We start from the raw sequence: 25,040 nt of genomic DNA, 5'->3' as shown, positions 1-25,040 counted from the left end.
TCTGGAGATGCCTAATGGCATGAATACTGTTTTCTAGAAAGTCATGTGATAGTACCTTTGGTCATGTAAATTACAGCTTCTGAAACTGGCACTCAGTGACAGCTAATATTCTAGTTTAACACCACTCCTATTATCCTTCAATGCAAATATCATTTAATTCCACATTCGCTTTTTGTTGTGTGTGTGACAGAGTCTTGTTCTGTCTCCCAGGCTGGAATGCAGTGGTGCGATCTTGCCTCACTGCAGCCTCTGCTTCCCAGGTTCAAGTGATTCTCCTGCCTCAGCCTCCCAAGTAGCTGGGATTACAGGCGCCCACCACACCTGTCTAATTTACATCTGCTTTTAATGAGTATCTACATCAGTTCAAAAGAGACTAAAAGAGGCAGCAGGAACAGATTTTTGGCATATATTGGTCTGACTGATTCCCACCAAGAGAAGTTTAATGGAGGAGGGAGTGACCCTCACACTAATCTTTCTAGTTTTACATATGCTTAATGAGATCCTCAGACCAGCGTCAACAAGGACAGGAAAGGCAGCTATAAATCATACCGCCTGACGGACACAGAAGAAACGGAGAGGAGGGCACCAGCATCAACGAGCACAGGAAAGGCAGCTATAAATCATACCGCCTGATGGACACAGAAGAAACGGAGAGGAGGGCACCAGCATACGGGCAGGAAACCTGGGTTGATTTATCTGCATTGAGACCATTCAAGAGGGGTCAGGAAACTCAGAAGATTTATAAATTAATTCCCTGTGGCATCATAAAAGGGAGCAGTTTGACGATAGGCAAGTTAGATTTGATGCTGGAAATGAAGGGAAGAGTCTTATCAAATTGTTGTGAGGGATTTTTCCTACATCTGGAATTTATGACAAAAAAATGTAACAGATGATGAAAGGAGACTGGGCTGAATCCAGGTTTCCCCACATTCCCAGCCTCGGGACTTTTTACTTATCAATAGCTCCAATCAAGCAGAATTTATCAAAATATGATCTATTTCTTTGAAGGATTCAAAAAAACCCAGGATTTTTTCATCTTCAAAATGCAATACTTTTTAATAAAATAATACTTTCATAAAAAAGCAAATTTCTATAGACAGAGTTAAACAATCTTTACATATGTTTTCTTATGCTTTTTGATTGCTTCTTTTTAAACTCAATGTCAGCACTTAGCAGATGATACAGCTACAGGTAAATAAGTTGATTTATCAAAATACAGAAAATAATGAATTTTAGACTTTAAAATCATTTGATCTATCCACCCAATATTATAGATAAGGAAGATAAAGCCCAAAGAGGCAAGTTAGGCAGCTTGTGGCCTTATTTGTGTTAAAACAAATAAAATTAAATCAGCCTTGTGGCCTCATTTATATAAAAATAAAAAATACTTTAGCTGCCGACACTTAGACATAAAGAGATTTATATAAACATCTGAATTCTCCAGGGAAAAATGGATGCCTGAATAACACGGGACTCACATCTAACATGGCCACAAGAGCTGGAATTAAACGGGCCTGCCTCTGTAGATAACACCATGTGGCCCCTGGTTTATCACAGTTCCCTTTCTCCTGTGGCCTGAAACCACTTCACTCACTCCTTTTATTTATGACATCTGCCCATACAGCCCTAGGGTTAGGCGCTATTAAGTATCCCAATAGTACCTTGTAAAGTGTGAAGTGTTTGATATTCTTTGACGGTGTTACTACGTTCATGATTAAATACTTAGTTATCAATAGAGTCGGATCTTGAGCTCAGGTCTCCTGACTCTCGGTGTAGTTTTACTATTGTAAAATGTTGTACCACACTATTGTACCACACTATATCCATTGTACCACACTATACATACAAACAGGAAAAACAGACAGGAATGGCTACAGAACAGGAATTCTTAGATTCGAACAAATAATCACACCAACAAGAATAACCTGGCTTAACATAAAGAATAAATACAATCAACAACTCTGGTCCAAGTGAAAAGTTTCTTTCTCTTTCTCTCTGCTCCCTCCCTTTCTCCTTTCTTCTCATTTGTTCAACTTAAGCCCAAGGGAAAATGAATATGTGAACAATGGCGTTGCTAATGATAAGGAAAAATACTGACTTCAGGCTAGGAAATTCCAGCCTATGATGATGATTTGAAGAGAAGTTTAAAGTAGAGATTAAGCTGAGGAAGTGCAAGGCAATTCCAGAAGTGAGGACAGTGGATGAAAAATGGTTTGCATCTAGCTCCTTTCAAAACAATCTGGATACCATCAGTAGAAACAATCTAGTTGATCTTAGTGTTTGTAATGGTTCAGAGGAAGAAGTATATACATTTGAGTACTTAATATACACAAACTTAGGGTTGAAAGGAGATAAAATAGTTTTTAAGAGATTAACATTTTTATCTTAACTAGTCAGTAGGGGCCACTGAGGCCAGTTGTGGTGGCTCATGTGTGTAATCTCAGCACTTTGGGAGGTCAAGGTGGGAGGATGGCTTGAGGCCAGGAGCTATGATTACACACTGCACTCCAGCCTGGGCAAGAGTGAGTCTCTGTCTCTATTAAAAATAAATAAGTACATAAAAAATAAGGGCCATTGAATTATTAAATATAGACTGAACTGTAATCTTCTGTACTTTCTGAATTGTATTCTTCTGTCAAATTCTGAATATTCAAACCAAAGTTTTCATTTTCTAGAATAAAACAACAGTCACCCTCAAGGAGATAATACCATACAGGACAGCTGGGAGGCTGATACTCATGTACACAGCAGATACAATATGACGTAGGCACCATCAAGGACAAGCAAGGTGAAGGGGCCCTGGCAGTGCCTAACACAGATGTGTTTTGAGGAATGTCTTCTGAGTCATAAAACAGGCACCTGGCATTATAAATAACAGATTTATATATAAAACAAAGGAGTACATAAATGCTCTCAGAGGCTGGCCTCATTATCAAGAATTTAAACCAAGTGAGATGAACAGATGTTTACAACATTTTACTCCCACAATTTCTGCAGCACTTAAGCTGCTAGAACACTTGCTATTTGATTTTCCCTTTATTCACTGACAACTCAGGAGCTCTCTGTGGTTTTATTCTACCACTGTTAGCTTCTTTTAGAATGTAAAACAGTTTTAATAGTATGATGAGTGGGCTTTTCCAGTTGTTACAGAATTGGTGACCAAGGCCCAAAGCCGGTGACAAAAAAGAGCTAAGCAACCAATGTGTATGAAGGCAGCTTAGTGGCCAGTGGCCGAAAAGGCACTATTGTCAGCAGTCCAGTGTCTCAGCAGGTGCCCCTACATCCATCTAAGACTGGTGTGAGCTAGTGTTCAGGCTGGAAGAAGGACTTGTCACATGGAGAGTTATGTGTTCATTCACAAGAAAACCCCCTTTGCCTTAGCTGAGAGACAGAGGGCTCAAAGAGAACCACTCCTAAAGACTGGGTGTGAGTACAAGTCAAGGAGACTGACATCTCATTCCTTCGTTTGTATCTACTCAGGCATCAGACTTGTTATCTGCCTGGTGCTTATCTGAGGAGGAGACAGACGGCAGATGGAAACAGAAGTATCGAGGCAGCCTATTTCTCACCATTTGGCAGGGCAAGGATGCACGCGCTTTCTGTGGGTCAAGTGATGTTACAGAGAGCTGTTAGGTTTGTGTCTTTTGGCTGCTGCTCCACCCCAAAGGAAACAATGCTGGCCAGAGAAGCAGCATCAGAAGATGAAGAAGGCAGAGGAGTGAAAGAGAATAGAACTTGTCCCTTTCCCCCTGCAGGCCTCTCAAGTGAGCTGACGAGCGGAAGAAAAGATGAAATAAGTTCTGCTTTGTTTTCTGATCTGCTTTCTTACACTACAGAGTACAGTGGAATCACACAGTGTGTACTTTTCTGTGTCTCCATTTTTGCTCGGTGTGTCTTTGCGATTCGTCCATCCTGTTGTGTGTCTGTAGTTCATTTCTACCCACTGCTGAGCAGCATTTCACTGCATGAACACACCACGTTTGTTTATCACACACTTGCTGCGGTAGTCAGCCCTCAGGATGGCTGCAAGGATCTCTGTCTCCAGGTGTTCGCATCGCTGTGCTGCCCCCTCCCAGAGGATATAAGGGCTGGTCTGTGCGATCAACAGAGTAAGGCGGAGGGGATGGTATGTCACAACAGAGTAAGGCGGAGGGGATGGTATGTCACAACAGAGTAAGGTGGAGGGGAGGGTATGTCACAACAGAGTAAGGCGGAGGGGAGGGTATGTCACAACAGAGTAAGGCGGAGGGGAGGGTATGTCACTTCTGAGGTTAGGTTATGGAAGACACCGCAAATTCCATTTTGGTTGTTCTCTTCCTCTCTTGGGTCACTTGTTCCGGAGACGCTGGCCCTCGTGTCCTAAGTAACCCTACAGAGGAGTCCGTATGGTGGAGAGCCAAACCGTCTCTGGAGAGAAAACAGGGACCCCGCTCCGGGGGAAGATGGAGGTGTTAAGGTTCCAGGTGTCACTCCCTGGCCATGAGGACTGCGGGACCATCCTCACAGTTTACAACATTCCGCATGGCATCCAGGGCCCCGAGCACCCCGACCCTGGAAAGCCGTTTACTGCCAGAGGGTTCCCTGCCAGTGCTACCATCCAGGCAACACCCAGGGCCACAAGGTCCTGGAGCTCCTGAAGGTGGCCTGGAAAAGGTGGCTCATCTTGACAGTGGGCACGTCCAGCACCACGGGTGATATCGATACTGTGGCGTGGAATGAGATCTACCACAAGACAGAGACGGACTGCAACACGACAGGCCATGGCTACCCGACCCCAACTACCTGCAGAATGTGCTGGTCGAGTTGGCCTCCCAGAGGGTGACCGAGGACTGCCTGAAGCAGCAGTGACCTCTTGCCCTGGCACGCTGCCTCTGGTGGCCACCCTGCTGTCCCGCGGCTGGCTGGGTGGGCAGGCGGGAAAGCACCCAGCCTAAGAGGCTGGAATGTTTGTTGGGGCGTGGGGTATGCCCCACCTGAACCTACGGCTCCACCTGCCTGCCCCTCCCTCCTCCTCCCCTCCAGACAGGGATCTGTGTGGGAACTGGGCAACCCTAGGGAGTTGCAGGGGCTTAAGATGCAGCTACCTCAGTGTGCGGGGCACGTCTGTCTTCTGGGGGCCCGAGGTGCTCAGGGACTGGTGTGGGGCAAGTAGAGATGGCCACAGCCTGGGCGGGTGTGGGTTCTGGGTCAGCTTCTATTACCTCAGTTTTGTTTGTAATAAATGCTCTATAGCCAAAAAAAAAAAAAAAAAAAAAAAAAAAGAATTAAAAAAAAAATAAAAATAAAAATAAATTCGCGAATGAATTTGGAAGTGGGTCCTCCATCCCTCGCCAACCCTTCAGATGACTGAATACCGAGAGCCTGAGTGTAAACTCATAAGGGACCCGAGTCAGAACCACCTGCTAAGCTGCGTGGAGATTCCTGGCCTCAGTCACTGTGTGAGACGGTAACGATTACTTTAAGCCACTGAGTTAAGGGTAATGTTTATGCAGTAATAGATAACTAACAGATTCTGGCATAACTGGGAATGGGGGTAACACTGTAACAAAAACTTCAAACGCCAGCGTGGCTTTGGAGCTGGGCAGTGGGCGGAAGCTGGAAGACTTGGAAAGATTCTGAGGAGAGTACTAGTGCAAACCTAAAGTGCCCTGAACTGGCTGTTTGCTGAAATGGGGGCTTTCAGGAGGCTGCCACTGGATCTTAAAGGGAAGCGAAGAACTTGTTACTGGGATCGTTGATATGCGGTACCAGAACGTTAGCAACATCACCTGCAGCTGTGTGGAAAGTGGAGAATGTGCTGAATGAACTGAGAGATCCAGCTAAGTAGATTTCCAGTTAAAGTGCTGAAGGTGTGGGCCTGGTTTCTTCTTGCTGCTTATGGCAAAATGTGAGAGGAAAATACACTAGTGTGGCCACCCCAAAGACAGCTTAGCATGGCCCTTTTATGTATTTATGGGAATTTACAAACACGGCATAAATCTAAAATACATATATTTTAAAAATTCCGTATGTGTATTACAGCAACAAACTGAAAGTGAAACATCAGACCGAAATATCACACAATATACTCCCTAGCTTAGTCAATATTTGACCTGCAAGTAGTGTTCCTTGTGATGTGCTTCCCTTTGATAGTGTATTTGTCAAAATCGTGAAGCCCCTAATGAGAATTATAGGTGTATAAAATACCCTAACTATGCGATTTATTTCAGGATGTCATCTGAAGGCTCAGATGCAATAATGTAACAGTCAACAAGGTACACTCTACCCTCATATTCTTTAAATCTCAAGTCTTAACTTTCTGCCTCTGTAAGAAAATTTAGTCCTCTGTTGGTTCAGAAAATAGGACAGAGGAAAGGAAGGGAAAGTAGTTAATAAAACTGACTAGCCACGTCTCTCTGGCTCACCATGACAATACGGAATAACGGCAACTTGAGATTTTACGTCATGTTGTGGCTTTAAAGGTTTTCTCCATTATTCTTATTGGCAAGAAGCTTCCATCATGGATTTCATTTCTAAGGAAAAGGCTTTAAATCACTAAGTAGACTACAGACAGGTCTATTTGCTTGGCTAGTTGGGAGAACTTTTCATATAATTTTTTTTTCATAGAACAGAATAAGTCCCAAAAGGTGATTTTCATCTCACTGGGTTCATATTAGATTATTAGTATGTCTTCACAGGATTTTAGCTTCATTCAAAAACAATTCATGTATACTACAGAGAGCCAACAATCAGTTTGACATGTAAGAATCCAATTATTTACTGTCTTCCAGCTTGGTGGTCCTAAATATTGCTCCAGTGGGGAGTGGCCAGGACCCTGGGCTAAGAATTTGAAAATCAGATTTGAGTATTTTTTTTAAAAAAGTATGTGACCCCTACATCCTTCAGATCAATGTTAAGCCAGTTCTTCCCAAACGTTAGTAAATAAGAACAAATCACATTTTTCCTATACAAAACAACTTATATTCTTCACTCAAAACTCTGAGATAGGTAAACAAGACACATTTCAAACCAGCAAAATGATTTGAGTTCGGCTAGAGAAGAATAAATAACGAAACTGCATTTTCTCTCATGAAAGCTGTGAGCAAAGCTCATGTCCACCAAAACTGAAAGCTGAAACGATACTATTTTACTGTTGTCATAACCCTAAGTTCCAAACAAAGGGAGCTGACTGAACCTTCCAAAAGGTATTCACCTTTGTACCAATAAATAATAAGCCTAGGAAATTTTCGTCCAAATAATGATTTATTCGGAAAGTTCCAAGTGCCTAGAGTGGTGATGATAAAAGTGTGTTTTCAACCGCAACTTCATAATTAGTACACCATGCTACTACAGTGGACAGCAGCCTTTAATGCCACGAGGAGGAAAAGATAGATGATATACAGTCATTTAAAGGTCAATGGCCAGTCCTACATCATGTGAGAAAAGTTAAAGTCAAAATAAGAAAGGCATTAACCTATATACATTTTCTATTCACTAACAATGAAGGAGTAAAATAATCCCAAATAAATGAATCAAAAGATAGTGAGTCCATCTTAGGGGACACATTGTTTCTGAGTGGGGTATGTGGACAGAGCACTGAATCCTGTTATTACGGTAACCAGCATTCTCACAGGGGAGGGGAAGTGTGAAAGCAAGTACAAATGTGGGTTCACAGATGCGTAAATGTGTGCCAGAACGTCTGCTAGACTGCAGAAACAGCCAATTCAGAGCATAGGCTGGGTTTCCCGACCTGCTCAGCGAATGTCAAAGTACTCAACTTTACCTGATGAAACAACAAGAGTCAAGGTATCATACAAGGTATCATATGCAGTGCCACGAGAGACTAAAAATTGTTAACTAGAGAGTGGACAGAAGTTAATAAAAGACAGGCACTCAAAATATTATTCACTTGATTCAGGTATTTTTTCATACCATACCTACTGAAAGTACTTAGGGCAATAGTGAAATACTCTTTCCATCAAGAACTTAGTGATTAGGGAAATAAAGCGGTCTTCGGAGGATTAAGCAAGTAAAATACACATAACACAGTAGAAAACTACTCTATGAAAATGCTCGACTGAAGAATATAGGATCATTCCCAAGACCAACTGGATCACCTGATGTAATCTCAAGGAAGTAGTGCTGGGACGACGGGAGAAAGACCTCGTGTACAGAAAGGTGATGCTCAGCCTGGAACAGGGAAAAGGGAAACCCAAGGGAAACAAATCACACCATTTCCTTTTTGTTTCTGGTTCTTTATCGACAGAGAGGGGAAGGGCTGGAGTATAAATAGATACCCTTTTCTGTCTCTCAGGGAAACAAATGAGTATCATAAAAACATAAAATAGCATTGTTCGTATTATTCTAATTCTAATACAATCTAATTACCAACCATCTGGAATCTTCACATAAGATGGTAAGGGAGAGAAGAGATCACTTCTAATTCTGGGTCCACCACTTAGTCTTCGTGGAAATTTAGCCACAATTTTAACGTTTTTGGGTCTGAAGTGCTTCCTCTACATAACGAAGATACTATCCAGAGCTGTGGGGAAGATCCTGTGATAGGAAGCCCTTGTGCCCCACACACTACAGTCAAGTGGTACGTGGTGGCCATTGTTGTCACTGCTGTGTTTTCACAGGATTATGAAAAGTTATACTACTCGGGGATATTTAGAACAGGCAGGTAACGTGGAAAATCACAGAACTAGAAGGCGAGTGAGATGGGATGTATGCTTGGGAGTTATCATTTTCCTAATGTTGAGGACTTCAGGCAGATGGGCATTTAAATGTTCTTCAGTGATGAAAATTTAAAATTTAAGAAAGACATATTAGAATTTAGAATTATTTTTTAAAAATTCTACATTAGAGTCATATCATTAAAAAGAACAGGTGGAAAAAAGGAAGGATAAAAAGTACCTCTACCTCTTTTCCCTAACTGCCCTGAGAAATATGTTCTTCCTCAGAGGAGTGGAACACCATGTGCTAGTTGTGTAATTCTGATCACTATGTGAGTCTGCACATTTAAATAAAGTGGTTAGAAATAACCAAGAATTAGAGCCAGGCTGGGGGCGGTGGCTCACGCCTGTGATCCCAGTACTTTGGGAGGCAGAGGCGGGTGGATCACGAGGTCAGGAGTTCAGGATCAGCCTGGTCAAGATGGTGAAACCCTGTCTCTACTAAAATTACAAAAAATTAGCCAGGCATGGTGGCAGGCACTTATAATCCCAGCTACTCAGGAGGCTGAGGCAGAGAATTGTTTGAACCCAGGAGGCGGAGGTTGCAGTGAGCCGAGATCGTGCCACTGCACTCCAGCCTGGGCAAAAGAGCGAAACTCTGTCTCAAAAAAAAAAAAAAAAAAAAAAAAAAAAGGAATAAGAGCCATGCTTCCTATGGCACAGTTCTCACCATGAACAGGGCTATCAGTGATAGAGAATGGAAGTGGGGATTCTAAGCACTTTAGGTTTGCTATCTTATTTAATTTCACGCCAACTCTGTGAGGTAAATCTGAAGTGAATGGGTAAATAAGTTACATAATGTTTGGAGGAGCTGCTAAAGCTGTCAGCAGAAAAAGCTGGCAAGGCCAGGACCACCTTCCACAGAATGTGATACGATTTGGCTCTGTGTCCCCACCCAAACCTCACCTCGAACTGTAATCCCCAAGTGTCAGGGGAGGGGCCTGGTGGGAGGCGACTGGATCATGCGGGCAGATTTCCCCTTTGCTGTTGTCAAGATAGTGAGTTCTCACGAGATCTGATGGTTTAAAAGGGTGTGGCAGTTCCTCGCTTGATCGCTCCCTCTCTCCTGCCACCATGTAAGATGTGCCTTGCTACCCCTTCACCTGCCACCATGATTGTACGTTTCCTGAGGGCTCCCCAGCCATGTGGATCTGTGAGTCAATTAAACCTCTCGTCTTTAAATTACCCAGTCGCAGGTAGTACTTTAAAGCAGTGTGAAAGCGGACCAATACAGAATGTCTGCCAAACGTCTAGAACAACCAGTGTTCGATGCATTAGCCTGTGAGTTCCTTTAAGACGAGTACTGTGCCTTTGTATCCCCCATGCCTACAAAATACTGGAATCAAAGAATATATTATATGACAATTAATTCTAATGTAGAGGATTACAAAATTATAGTTGTAAATGAGATTATCTAGATTCAAACCAAATCAGTTTAAGTTTGTAGCCTTTACTTTTATACTGTTATAGTCGACTCTTAAAAACAGGAAGAAAAAAAAAAAAATTCCCAGCCTGTCCTGAAAAGCCCAGCCTGCCTATGACACATCTGTGTAGAGCACACAGCGGCAAAACCGGATTTCACACTAGCAACCAGTACAATATGGAGGCTGTAAAATTCTGGAGGTGAAAAGAAGAAAATAATGCTGAGAGAAAGGCCATCTGGTGACAGCTGCTGTGACTAAACAGATTGTATTAGTGCTTTCCAGGGTTCTATCTGAGTTTACACGAAATCTCGTGCGGGGACCTGACAATCGCAGCAGGGCTTCTTCATGACTTAAGGTCTGAACACACGGGCTGGCACCCACCACAGAACATCTGGAGCTTGTTAGACAGCCTTTCGTTTTTAGTTTTTTCACTGGCCCTGGCCCCTTCCTCTGATGCAGCCTCTCCAAGTGCTGCTTTGCCATGAATGGGTCAAGGAGACAAGTTACCCTGGGGGGTGGGGGGGTGGTTAGAGAGGATAAGTAAATTGGGACCATATTAGAAAGTGAACCCCAAATCTATACATCCCTCCTTGCTTCCCCTCTTTCTGACGACAGGAATCACATGTGAATGCCAAGAGCCTATCAGGCAGCGGCAGCTCCATTTGCCGGAAAGCCTGGCCAGTGCTGACGGCTTCCCTGTTAGGAAATAGCCTTTAGATTGAGGCACATTCCAGCAATTCAAGGACTAGAAGCTTTAAATTAAAACAGCATTGATGCCATATCCTCTTTCCAAAAGGCCTCTCCCTTGTCCAAAAGTTAGTACACACTCTTGGAGGAATTAAACAATCAAATGCCTCTGGCAAGACTCCTTCCTTCTTGCTCACAGCATCCAGATACATTTTGAAAGGGCAGGAATGTAAAAGGGAGGCAGGAGATGGCTGTAGGAAGGACTCCTGAGAACTGTTGTTATTTTTCTCTGTATACAGGACACATCACTACAGAAAATTCAAGGCATATGGTTTGATATAAAGACACTGAGAATTTCTTAGCTACTTCCTTCTAAGGTTATAAGCTTATAGATTAGTTAATTTCCGTAATTTTCTTCTTTTTTTTTGAGACGGTGTCTCCTTCTGTCACCAGGCTAGTGCTGTGGCGTGATCTCGGCTCACTGCAACCCCCACCTCCTGGACTCGAGTGATTCTCCTGCCTCAGCCTCCCAAGTAGCTGGGACTACAGACGCCCGCCACCACATCCAGCTAATTTTTGTATTTTTAGTGGAGATGGGCTTTTACCATGTTGGCCAGATGGCCTCGATCTCCTGACCTCGTGATCCACCGTGCTCGGCCAATTTCCTTAATTTTCACATAATGAAAACATATGGTCTTCAGAGGCCAGTAATCAAAAACCACTGTGAATGAGGTACGGTATTCTGGTCTGCTAGGTACTCAATTCTATTTGGTGTCTTAAGTGAAGGGATCATGAACCGCTTAAATCATAGGCCTATGTATTCAAGCCTAAGTACTTAAGATAACTGATATTGCTAAATATATAAACTCACGGAGCAGTGAACTCCTTTCTTCAATAATATCCTCCAATTTGCTATTATCAGCCTTGATGAGCCAAATTTCAGTTTTCAACTACTGGATGGATGTCTTTAATAATAAGCACATTCTTCCTATTTTACGTAACAGGTAGTCAAAATATTAGATGACGTCCTCTTCTTGCTAAAAAGTATTTTAGGTCCCTGGAAAAGTTTTCTTTCACTTGTGAATGAGCAATGGGTTACTTTTTGCAGGTCAACTATCCATCCTGCCGAAAAAAGACATCTTTTGGTATTTTCTCAGCAAAGTGTGCAACATAAATACATATAAACTCTATTTCTAAGCAGTTTTAATTTGATCCACAGAGAAAATAACTTCGTTGTTTAAATATTGATTGTTGTTAATATAAACATTATACCAAAATACCATCAGTTGATGACTGACCTCCAAAAATAGAAAAAAAGAACTTTCTTTACTTGAAAAGCTCTTTCTTGGTCTCATGACTTGAGGGAGAAGAACACACCTGGTCAGCCAAAATGTACAGACAACGTGACTGGGAATGCAGGAGACAGTCACGGAGGCGGGGACGCGGGTGCTGCGCACAGCCAGGAGCACTCAGTCAGGAGTGCTGAAGCTCAAGCACGGCCGATGTAAACATCCAGCACTCTCCTTATCTTCAAAGGGAAATGTTTTTCCCCATTTTTTTTATTGTGGTAACATATGTCTAATATAAAACGTTATCATTTTAATGATTTTTAAGTTGATGGTTTTGTGTATTAGGTACATTCACACTCCTTGCAACCATCATCAAAGGGGAAAATTTTAGCTTTTATTTTCACAAACAAAAGGCGTTACATGAATACAAAAGCATTAAATTTTGAGAGCATTTAGGCTGGAAAAGAAAAGGGCCAACCTTTGTTCTTATCTTCAGAGCTTACCCAATCCTGAATAACTGAAAATCTTCTCATGAAAATACCCTTAGTGGCTGCTGTCATAGAAATCTTGCTGGATGTTTAAAAAAAAAAAAGCCGTTTCATGTCAAATGGGCTAATTTCACTAATTTCTACAATCCGTTGTACAAAGTTAAAAAACATTCTCACAGAAGACCTGTGACATTGTCCAAAACAGCACTCTCACCAAGAATGCTCTGCATTTCCTAGACACAGATTTGTGGAGGTACAAAGTCTCTAATGATGGAAACTAACTAGCTCCAGTGATCAGATGTCTAACAGGAAACAAGAGACCTGAAAGTACAAGCTGGCAGAGACCCGTGTAGAGACGGTGTGAGGGCTGGCCCCACTGACTCTCCTCCTGGCATTTAATAATACCTGCTGCTTAAGCTGCTGGACCAGACGATCCTTCTCCCGCTTCAGTGCAGCCACTTCCTCCTGGGTCTTTTTCTTAGAGGACGAAAGCTCCAGGAGGGCTATGTTGGCATCCTTTTCACTAATGGCAGCCAGAAGAGCTTCTTGCCTGCAAAAGAAAGAAAATGCCAACAGCGTGATTTACCCCTTCTAACACTTCTTCAAAGTTACTATTATCATTATCCCCATTTTAAGGGTAATAAAACCAAGACTTTCAGAGTTTACACAGCTTGCCCAAGTTCACACTTGGAGACAATGGTACAGCCAGGAATCTCATTCAGGCTAATCTGACTCTAAATGTCTGTATCATGTTGTTATATTGCTATCTTAATAAGTTCCCCTATATTAGGCTAAGTGAAATAAGCCAGTCACAGAAAGACAAATACTGCATGATTCCATTTACATGAGGTATCTAAAATAGTCAAACTCATGCAAACGGAGAGTAGAACGGTGGTTGCAAGAGAGAGAGGGGGGAAACGGGGAGTTGCTAATCAGTGGGCATAAGGCCTAAGTTACGTAAGATGAGTAAGTTTTAGAGATCTGCTGTGTGGCGTTCTCCCTGTAATTAACAATATACTACATTGTACACTTAAGTGATTAAGAGGGTAGATCCCATGTTAAGTCTTCTTACTAAGATAAAATAAAGTTTAAAAAATATTTAGGCCAGGCGTGGTGGCTTGTGCCTGTAATCCCAGCACTTTGGGAGGCCGAGGCGGGTGGATCACTTGAGGCCAGGAGTTTGAGACCAGCCTAGGCGACATGGCAAAACCCCACAAAAATTAGCTGGGTGCAGTGGCACACGCCTATGGTCCCAGCTACTCACTACTCGGGAGACTAAGGCAGGAGGATCTCTTGAGCCTGGGAGGTGGGGTTGCAGTGAGCTGAGATGGCACCATTGTACTCCAGCATGGGTGGACAAACTGAGACCCTATCTCAAAAAAATAAATAAATAAAAATTGTTTACCTTTAAAAAAAAAAACTATATTAGTAAGAACGTAGTATTTCATTTTATATTTTAAAAAGAGTTCCTATAGTTGCAGTTGAACTTGAAAAGTAAACAAAGTTACTTTCTATAAGAATAATCCTATCACTTACTTTATCCATTTAATTTATTCCTTTGATAATTATTCTGTAGCTTCCAGACCACTTGAGGCATTACTGACACTGAAAAAATTCTCATGCATACAGTGTACAACGAACCGCAAACTTTAATAAAGTGGATATGGAGACACAGCTGTCTATTCCTGGGGCATTATGAACATCGATCATTCATTTTATCTCATCAATGCAAATAAGTTTGCAGTTGTGGCTTTATTGGCAATGATCTGCACACTTTGAAACAGTAATTTAAACTTTACAGATTCCTTGTGGTTTAGCTAATAATTACTTTATGGTTTGCGTCCAAAGAAAAAAAAGGTGGATTTAGTGGGGAGGTTGATGTAAGACATTTACAAAATAATCATAACGAAGTTGGTGAACAATTAGTTTCATAATCCAAAATGCATTTGTCAGCGGCTCATCTTTTATGAAAGAAGACATGTTTGATTTATAGGAACCATATAAGTGGCCTGAGCTTTTGACCTGAGGAAATGCTGAATCTGAGAATGCATTGCCCAAGTTTAACCTTGCTTCTGTCTTTTGTTAAGATAATTGAGCTTCAATAGCAGTCATATGGAAGAGTTTTAGTTTAGCCACAAACTGGAAGACTGTCTACTGAATATTCTAATGGCTATTCTTTATTCTGGATGCGTAGGTATACTCAACTCTGAAAGCAAAACTAACAAGTGGAAGATGTATGCTCGGTTTACATCATGGAAATAAAGGTCCGTTTCACTGGTTTTGCTGCTGGAAGAGGAGAGAAGGTCCTCGTCGCACTGTCCCCACACTACGTAATTCTAAGAAACGGCAGGCAACTTACACCACGAGGATCCAGTCAACACTAAAGGGATAATGACAGTCTAAATATATCCACGGACCACTTGAAAAAAATATGTTAAGTGGCGAAATAAGCTTAAAGGTGAAAGGGTTCAAGATGGTCTAACGACACAGTTTCCTGTTGATTGCGGTCATCTGTTCCCTTTTGGGAAGCTCGAAGACTGACCAAGCTGGAAGCCGCAGCGTGCTTTCCCAGTAAGGGCGCTACATTTCTGTGCACCAAGAGTCAGAATCACACATTTAGTAGCAGGCAAGCAGCAGAAGATGAATGACAGATAAATGATCTAATTAGATTGAAATAGCAGCAGCAGATGAATGACAGATAAATTACTCTATCTAATTAGATTGAAATACCAGCACCTTTGCTGAATGCAAAAGACAAAGGTGATCGGACTTGAGGCCTATTTTATGCTTAAGGAAAATATTGTAATATGACATAGTAAAAATGATTCCATATTGTTGAAGCTTTGTCACTGAATTCCAAACTCTTTCATAAATGGTATGTTTGGACAGCCAGTGTGGTACAGTTAATCTCTGGGGTAAAATGCCAAATTTGCAAATCACAATATGAAATAACAGATGACAATTTAGATTTCTAATTTCAAAGTTTTAAGGAACGTGGCATTGGAGTCTGAGCCACTGGAATAATGTCTTTGTAATAAGACACACAATTTGAAGGGTTTTTTATGCAATTCAAATAGAGATTTTATTTCACTGATGCTATTTCTTTCCTGAGCAGTGATAACATGCTACGGACTATACAGAATCAAACTTTCTCCCTATGACCACAGCTCTCATCCTCCAAAACTTCCCTAACAGACTATCATGGCTTTGTCCTTTCCATTTAAAACGTATACTCCCGACATTGATTGTTACATGTATAGGTGCCTAAGAAGGGCAATTCATAGTCAACAGAATAAAATGTTTTGATTATATATTGTACACATAATCATGTGAATTCTGAGTAATGTCTATATTTGATAGGTATACCAGCTTTTAGGTTTTTCTTTTATTTTCCAAAAGGGACAAAGACAGTATTGTTCACTCGGTTACAATTCTGGTAAATTTGAAGTGGATACTATGAGGGAGAACAACCTCTTGGAAAAAATGTGGAGGATAGGCAAGAATGTGAAAGCCAGTAAACAGTAACAGCAAAGACTTTTAGGAAATAAGAAAAATTGTTGTTCCTCAAATATATCTGTTAGAAAGGACGATATGGTATAGTTGAACTCACCTGATTAAGTTTTACAAGGCACACTTGAGAGTGTCTAAACTCAAAAATGTTAAAAATACTCTGATTTTCAGAGGGAATGGAATTCACAACGAAAAACAAAACCAAGCAAATTGAAAAAGAATCTTATTTTAATAGTTGTCTATTCAATATAATTGCTTCTTTGACAAAAAGTATTTTCTGATAAAAGCAGTACACAGTCACTGAAGAAAAACTGAAAGATACAGAAAACTATAAAGAAAATAAAAATTACCAGAAATAATTCCTTTTTATAATTTCTTTTAATCTGAGTCAGTGGTTTGAGATCACCTATTCTAATACTGATATAAATATTTTAAGGAAATGGAACCTCAGAGGAATTAATCACTGACTTTAAGAGCTTCACTAACTGAAGACTATCCACAGAGAAGGCAGACTTGCTACTGTAGCACATTCTGACTTCATTCCCACGAGTCCCTAGGGAGTAATCCAAGCACATAAAATGCGAACGGTAATATATGTATGCCACAAGCCCAGGGCAAAATAAGAACTGCAATGCTCTTCTCGTCAAATTACTCTCCTTGCTCTGTTCCCTTCTTTTCCACAGTTAAAACAAAAAAAAGAAAAAGAAAAAGAAAATGTGGACACGAAATCTTTCAAAGCGATTAGTAATCCCCCCACCCGCTGCATGACCAACACGCACATTACGAGCGTACTGAGTAGGTAGCAGCAGAAATCCAACTTTAAGTCATTACAGTAGTCTATTCACTCTATCCCTGGTGCTTGAAACTACCAGGCCAGTTGAGTCTGCCCTTTGACCTGCAGATTCTAATAGAATCAAGACGTCTGGAAAAGGACTGTGCTGTGGCATCTGGGCTTCAGGAAATAGTAGGACCAGCTCCTCTACCCCTTCCCCCATCTGGGCAAAGGTCAGAAACTGGAGGCAAACATCAAAGGCAAATGGAGCTCAAAATGCTTTTGAATAATATTCCTGAATACTTGAGACCACCACCACATTAGCCTTCCATTGCCAGTAAATAAGAGACCATAATTAGCATTGGAATATGGTGGTTAAAAATCTGAATGAGTCCTAAGTATGTGTGTGTGTTTAACAGAAATGCAAGACAAAAAGAGGAGTATGAATGAAGGGATGTTACCAAGGTTTATTATTCGGTCCTCCTCCAACCAAGTATGCCAAATTGAATGATTGCGTAATCATGTTCTATACATTCTATAATACTGAAAATATCTGGAAAAATACCAGATGAAAACAAGAACAAGATAAGTAGCTCTGGATATTTTAATGTCATGGACACGTAGGAATAGTTTAATTTACTCTAATTTCAAGATAAATCTGAAATCTAGATTCTCCTGCTGATGGACTAAATAAACCTTTGATTCTGCTGCCTTCCTTGTTATTTAACCAATTAACTATCAAGAGTGAGTAGTAAACTAACTGAAGATATCCTCTAAGGACTAGATTCTTCAGCTTCCCTTGCAGAGGTTTCAGAGACTACGGTAGACACACTACTTAAATACACTCTGAAAACCATAGTCCATGGGAGAGCCTCTGTGGGTGGACCTCACTGAAATGCCTGCTCTCGCCATCTTTGGTCCCTGTACATCTTATGTCCTCTGTAGGTCATCTTGATTTAGGTGCCCAGAAATATCTCTTTAATGTAAAATGTCAACACGAAATTAACTTTTCCTTCCACCATAACAAATTACCCTTTTAATGTTAATAGAGCCATCATATTCCTGGATCCACAGGCTGACCACATTTAAATCATTTGATTTCTTCTCTGCTCTCACTGGCTAATATCCAAGTTTTGCTGGCTCTTCTTGTCTAATAGTTTTTAATGTACCCACTGTTTTGTATGCGCAGGTCACTCCCACCCTTTTATCTTGGGCCTGCGTTATTCTTAAAGCCTCTTCTCTGATTTCTCCATCATTCTATACTGTCCTACTTTTCCAAGGTCACCGTCATTAGGTCTCTTGCCATAGCAAATATTGTGGCCTAATATTCAGGATCACCTACAATTTTTTAACCCATTTCTTCCCTATTGTCTTCCAAGGACTCTGTCATGGAGCTGCTATGTGTTTTCACTTAGGTTTATGTTACGTCCTCTGCCTGAAATGCCTGTAGCTTTCTCTCCTTCAAAATCTGGCCTCTCACTTAACTGCTAATTTCTTTCCATTCAGCATCTTCTTTCAGCACTTATACAGTTTGGATGATATTAACAGGCATTTGCTCTGTAAATGTTTTTTGATTCTTCTACATGGGTAGGGTCTGTTTCTCTGATTATAGTATGTTTATGATTTACCTCTTCAAAACTGTTTAACGTTTCTGGTTTATTGGTCTTTCGGTTTATTAGCTCATTAATTTTTATCTTTTAGATTTTTTTTAGTTGTGGTAAAACACACATAAAATTTACCATAACCATTTATACATGAGCCGTTCAGTAAAGTACATTTAGATTGTTGTGCAACCAATCTCCAGAGCTCTTTTCATCTTACAAAGGTGAAACCACACCCATAAACAGTAACTCCTCTTTTCCACCTCCCCCAGCCTCTGGCAGTCACCATTTACTTTCTATCTCTGTGAATTTGACTTCTCTAGGCACCTCCTGTAAGTGGAATCAAACAGTATTTGTCTTTTTGTGACTGGCTCATTTGACTTAACATGATGATTTCAAGGCTCATCCATGTAGCGTGTGGCAGACTCTCCTTTTTCAAGGCTGAACAATATTCCACGGCGTGCACACACCGCATTTCTTTATCCACTCATCCATCATGGACACTTCGGTTGTGTCTATCTTTTAGGTATTATCACAATGCTGCTATTTTTACTTTTTTTTTTTGGAGATGACGTCTTGCTCTGTCACCCAGGCTGGAGTGCAGTGATGCCATCTCAGCTCACTGCAAGCCCCGCCTCCCAGGTTCACGCCATTCTCCTGCCTCAGCCTCCCAAGAAGCCAGGACTACAGGCGCCCGCCACCACGCCCGGCTAATTTTTTGTATTTTTAGTAGAGACGGAGTTTCACCATGTTAGCCAGGATGGTCTCGATCTCCTGACCTCATGATCCGCCTGCCTCGGCCTCCCGAAGTGCTGGGATTACAGGCGTGAGCCACTGCGCCTGGCCTTAACTAAGTAATTTAATCCTTACATCAACCTTATGAAAACTAAAAGCTTTCAAATATTGTTAATGTTCTACATTGCATTAGCCGAAACTGCTTCAGCTTTCTTGTTTTATTTTATTGAGGGCTGCAGTTACTTGATACACTGATCATATCTGCTAGTCTTCATTGTTTGCCCAAAGCCTGTGCTTAGGAATGATTGGAATACAAACTGTACAAAGACAGGATCTTCGTCTGTTTTATTCTCTAATGTACCCCAAATGCTAAGAATAGTTCCCAGCACAGAGTGGGCTCATAATACATGTATCTTGAACCAATAGCTGCTCTGATTCTGACTTCATTTCTACCTGTTGTGGTGGTTGCCCAGCTGTTCAGTGTTTTCACCTATTCTGAAGCTGTATTTCACCATACTTTTAAGGCATTTTTTTTTTTTTCCAGGCCAGTAGCATCCAGGCAAGTTAGCAGAGCGCAGAAGGAAGATAAACATAAAAGAAACTACAACTAGAAACAAACCATGAGCTTTGGGTAATCTACATTTCATTTAAAGAAAGAAAGACTTGTGTTTTCTCCAACTGAACAGCTGACATCTGGTTCACTAGGTTCAATTCTATATGCCATAATTTAAGAGGGTACAAAAGTAGAAGGGATCAAAGGAAGATGATATAATGGGATTATATAAGGGTATGTTAATTAATCTAAAAAGATTTACTAACATAGCACAATCACTGCTACCAAAATTTTTAAGGTAGGTTTTGCAAAAACAGAACATTGAATCTGTGTGTGTCCAGAGGGCACAACTGTTACCAAAGTGGGAGAAGTCATAAAAGAGAGAGACTTTGGTTTATAAAAGGAACGGCTAGTGTATTAATATTTGTTAATAAGTAGAATTGGAAAGCCAAAAAATTATAGATCTTTCCATGACTACGTGTTTAAATAGATTATCAGAGATACTGTGCAAGTAATTTTGTTTTCAGTGGTGAGACTGTCATTTTCAACTCTAAGATTTTAAAATAACTTAATGAGAAGAAACAATAAATGGTAAGTGCCAAACATATTGCCTGGGCAGTAAGTGCTGAAGTAGTGCAGCAGAGAGGAGTCACCTCAGGCTAAGGACGTGGGAACTGAGACGGGCCCTATTTTGACAGAGCAATAAGAAAGACAGAGTGGCAAGTGTGAAAGCACCAGTCACATGTGAGGACACATCATAGAACTGGATTAGGGAGTGTCTACAGGGACAGGAAATGGCAGAGAAGCTGAAGAGGTAGCTCTAAATCAGAGGAGGGATGGTCTGGAATGGTGGCCTAAGGAGTAAACACAGAATGTGAAATCCTTGAGGGTTCTGACCAGAACCGACAGGCAGAGGGTACACAAAAATGCTGAATGAGAAATGATTTGATTTTGTGCATAATACAGAAATACCAAAAGTTTTAGAGAAGTAAAGAAAGGTCTTAGAAAGACTGAGCTGAAGGTAATGAGGAGAGATTACAAGGTTCTGCAAGGAGAAAGGCCAGGATGCTGCTACTAGAGATGTGTTAGAAGTAAAAATCTTATATTACAAAAACAATTTCTAAAGAATGAAGAATAAAATGCTGCTGTCTGACTCCTGGATTCAAGAATTGCAGTTAGGACTCTAAGTGAAAGACTGCTATGCTAGTCAATGAATATGCAACACAAAATAACTAAAATAACTATCACATTTATGCTTAAATGCTACAAAGAAACTTTCAAGGGTCACCAAATATAGGCTACTTTAGGGCATTGTTCCAACAGTGCGCGCTGGGGTCCTGCCTAGCACCGCCTTCCTGCAGCATGACGGCAAGTCCTGTGCAAAGCACCATGTCCAAGTTTCTCATTTGCTGCTCATCTCATGTTTCTCCATCTCCTAAAACAAGGGAAAGGAACTGACCTACACAGTGAGAAACACACCTGTAATGGCAACAATTTGGGAGGCTGAGGCAGGTGGATCATTTGAGCCCAGGAGTTCGAGACCAACCTGTCCAACATAGTGGAACCTCATCTCTGCAAAAAAATTTAAAAAAACTAGCTGGGCCTGGTGGTACATGCCTACAGTCCCAGCTACCCGGGGGGCTGAGGTGGAAGCATCCTTTGAGCCCAGCAGGTTGAGGCTGCAGTGAACCACGGTCGTACCACACTACATTCCAGTCTAGGTGACAGAGCAAGACCCTGTCTCCAGAAAAAAGAAAAAAAAAAAAAAAAAAGGAAAGAAATATGCTCACAAGGGAATGGGTAGAGAAGTTATCCCAATATGGACTGACTTCCATTTTTCACAAGTTCTTGAAAAGGATCAAAATTAACATCCTAAAGGCAGAAACTGCTGGTGATTATAGCTTAGTAAATGACACTGAACAAAATTGTGGGTGGAAAACTTGCCTTCAGTTTTTTCCTTCACCTTTTCTGAAAAATGAGCATATTCATACAAGAGTATGGCAAGTTTAGAAGACTCAGTTGTACTGTGCTCTTGAGGCTTCTGCTACAAAGCCTCTATCTGCTTCTCAGATGGGCAAAAACTCGACATTTCTATCTCCCCTTGTTAAAAAACAAGTTTATATATTCCAAATTTGTTTAAAAAATATAAAAATGAATTGTATTCTAATCTACAGTAGGAGGCAGATCAGTCGTTGCCAGGGGCTGCAGTGGGAAATGGAGAGTGAGTAGAAAGGGACAGAGAGAAGCTCCTGGAAACGACTGCAGCTTGACAAACCCCTAAAACGTACGTCTCAAATGTCTGCATTTTATTGTATTTACACTATTTCTCAAACACGTTAGTTTAAAAACCATAAAATCTTCTGAATGAGGAATGTTCTCATATAGCAAACATGGTAAGTATAAGCACTTTTTTTTTAACCTATGGTCAAATATAGATAACATAAAATTTACCATTTTAAACCATTTTAAAGCATGTATTTCGTGGCATTAAGTACACTGACATTGTTGGGTAACTATCACCACCATCCATATCCAAAGATTTTTCATTTTCCCAAAAAGAAGCTCTCTACGTGTGAAATGCTAACACTCCTCCTTTGCCCACTCCAGCTCTTGGCAGCCACCATTCTACTTCCTGTGTGTTTGAACCTGACTACTCCAGGTACCTCATACAAGCAGGATCACACAGCATTCGGCCTTTTGTCTCTGGCTCATTTCACCTAGTATGATTCAAGCACAAAGTACGTTTATGTTTCCAAATTTAAATAATGTGGAAGATACAAATTACCCTATGAATATTTTTTCGAGTCTTCTTTTCCAACTCTTTACTGTATTCTCCAGACAGACAGAGAGAGAGAGAGAGAGAGAGGGAGGGAGAGACTTCTAAAGATCACTAGTTCTTATCTAGCCACTGCTGGACTAAGAAGGCAGAGCTGGCAAGTGCCAAGATCAGATGGACAAAGCAGATGAGAAAAGGTCTAGGGCAGAAGAACTCATAAGACCTGGGGAATGCTGCCAACTTTGCTGGGGTCCTGATGTCCTTTTTCCTTAAGTCTAGTTAAAAATATACAACCACAGCTTCGGTGCTGTCCGACTGAATATGATGCAGAATCTCTGTGAATGACTTGTTTTTGGCCATTTAATGTTACACATCATTTACAGTGATACTGAAAATGTGTTCAAGAAATGATGTATTTATAGGAATTCCAATATTTGGTTCAAATTCACATGCACCCAATAGTGTGTCTTATCTTCTACAGGGCTGTAAGATCATGACACCTGAAGAAATACTAGCAACAAAATAAAACAACTTGAAGATAAAAGGTCTAAAAGCAAGTAAGGAACTGCAATGGAAACACAGAATGACTTTAAGCAGCACTGGAATCCAGGTGCTCTTCCGTGAATATTTTAAATAAAATTCAGCCCCATGGCTCTAAAGAAGGTCCCAGGGAACTCTGGACATTCTTTCCACTCTTTCCCCATACTGCATACAGAGTCAAGCTGCTAGTTTCATCCCATACTAAGCAAAGGCTTTCCAAAAACTACAACTCCGTTTTTAATGAATAATCATGGTCTTACAAATGTGGTACTCTGTGGCCCAGCGTTCTGGAGCTTTGCTTTCCTGGAGGCACTTTCGTGAAAACCAACTCATGACGGATTTTCATTCCATGTTCATGACGGGAGAATGGGATTCTGGCTAAGGTTTTAGATAAAGGTCTTAGTGTTAGTGTCAAGATTACGGAGGCAGCAGGCCTCCTGGTAGAAGCAGTTCTAGCTTCCCTTACCAAGGTGGCCTCCAAAACTCATTTAATCTAATCATGCATTTCTACAAATTGTTTACTAGTTTAATAAAAACAGGCCATTTTTTTTTTTTAGGCCAGAGACTGAAATAGCATCTTGTCAATTTAGTGGGTCTATCTTTGAGTATCTTCCATTCATCTTCTATGCCCACCTTTTTTCTTTTTTTGAGACAGAGTCTCACTCCCATCACCCAGGCTGGAGTGCAGTGGTAAGATCGCGGACAACTGCAGCCTAGACTTCCCAGACTCTGGAGATTCTCCCACCTCAGCATTCCAAGTAGCTGGGACTATATACCAAGTAGCTGGCACCACCATACCCAGCTAATTCTTTCTTTCTTTCTATCTATCTATCTATCTATCTATCTATCTATCTATCTATCTAGTCTATTCTTTCTATCTATCTAATCTATTCTATCTATCTTTCTATCTATCTAGTCTATTCTTTCTATCTATCTATTCTATCTATCTATCTATCTATCTAGTCTATTCTTTCTATCTATCTATCTAATCTATTCTATCTATCTATTCTATCTATCTATCTATCTAATCTATTCTATCTATCTATCTATCTATCTATCTATCTAGTCTATTCTTTCTATCTATCTATCTAATCTATTCTATCTATCTATCTAGTCTATTCTTTCTATCTATCTATCTATCTATCTATCTATCTATCTATCTATCTATCTATCTATCTATATTAGACAGTGGGTTTTGCCATGTGGCCCAGGCTGCTGTCCGTGGCTCAAGTGACCCTCTCACTTCGGCCTCCCAAAGTGCTGGAATTACAGGTGTGAGCCACTGTACCCAGCCCTGTATTTCCTTAAATGTTACTTTAGCAAAATTATCTAGCTGCTTCCTTTATAAAATATACTTGTACTTATATCTGAAATGAAAGATATGTTCTTCAGGTAATTAATTTTGGGAAGTTACACAAAAATTTCTTCTAGTGATGCTGCCAAATTTCTCTTTAAGCTGGCTTCGAAGTTTTATGGCGTTATTTAAATATTTGGAATTATGACAAATATCCTATTTATTAAACTGAATTTTAATTTTGACACCAAGTCTTGTGGACAATGAATCAGAGTGATATGTTTTGGATCACAATGAGGTGTAAGCACATATTTATGTTCAGGGGCATCCTGCAAACTGGCTCTGAAAGCAATTTCCAAGAAAAGGATCACAGATATATTTGAGCCATGACAGCCCCAATGAAGTAAGTGTAAAATCACCTATACGACTCTTGTGAGACTCTATTGGATCCTAAGTTCATTCCAACATTCTTATTTTTTGATAGAAGTATTCTTCTACTTCATAGCCAAGCTTCATTTTCTTCATGACTACAGAGTCCCTTCTGCTGAATGCGACATCCAGATCCTTGTTTATATTCTAAGCTTCTTTACTTTTGAATTATACTTAATAGTGTCTGTCAACAGTAAAACAGACAATATAACTGAAATAAAAAAATTA

At 40.6% G+C, this 25,040-nt stretch overlaps 1 protein-coding gene and 1 pseudogene across 14 annotated transcripts in view; one reads left to right on the top strand and one right to left on the bottom strand.

Annotated features, from left to right (window-relative positions):
* Nucleotides 1-25,040, bottom strand: part of ERC1 (ELKS/RAB6-interacting/CAST family member 1) — a 547,409-nt gene that overhangs the window by 121,892 nt on the left and 400,477 nt on the right. For all 14 annotated transcript variants that reach the window (XM_073020334.1, XM_073020331.1, XM_073020338.1 and 11 more), the window contains one exon: nt 13,008-13,152. In XM_073020334.1, coding sequence (XP_072876435.1) covers nt 13,008-13,152 — 145 coding nt within the window. The remainder of the gene's footprint in view (nt 1-13,007; nt 13,153-25,040) is intronic.
* LOC140712830 (probable E3 ubiquitin-protein ligase DTX2) lies at nt 2,919-5,180 on the top strand (annotated as a pseudogene).

Source organism: Chlorocebus sabaeus, chromosome 11 (assembly GCF_047675955.1).
Source record: "Chlorocebus sabaeus isolate Y175 chromosome 11, mChlSab1.0.hap1, whole genome shotgun sequence".
NCBI lineage: Eukaryota > Metazoa > Chordata > Mammalia > Primates > Cercopithecidae > Chlorocebus > Chlorocebus sabaeus.
Note: the sequence above shows the minus strand (reverse complement) of the source record. Positions and strands in the feature narration are given on the sequence as shown.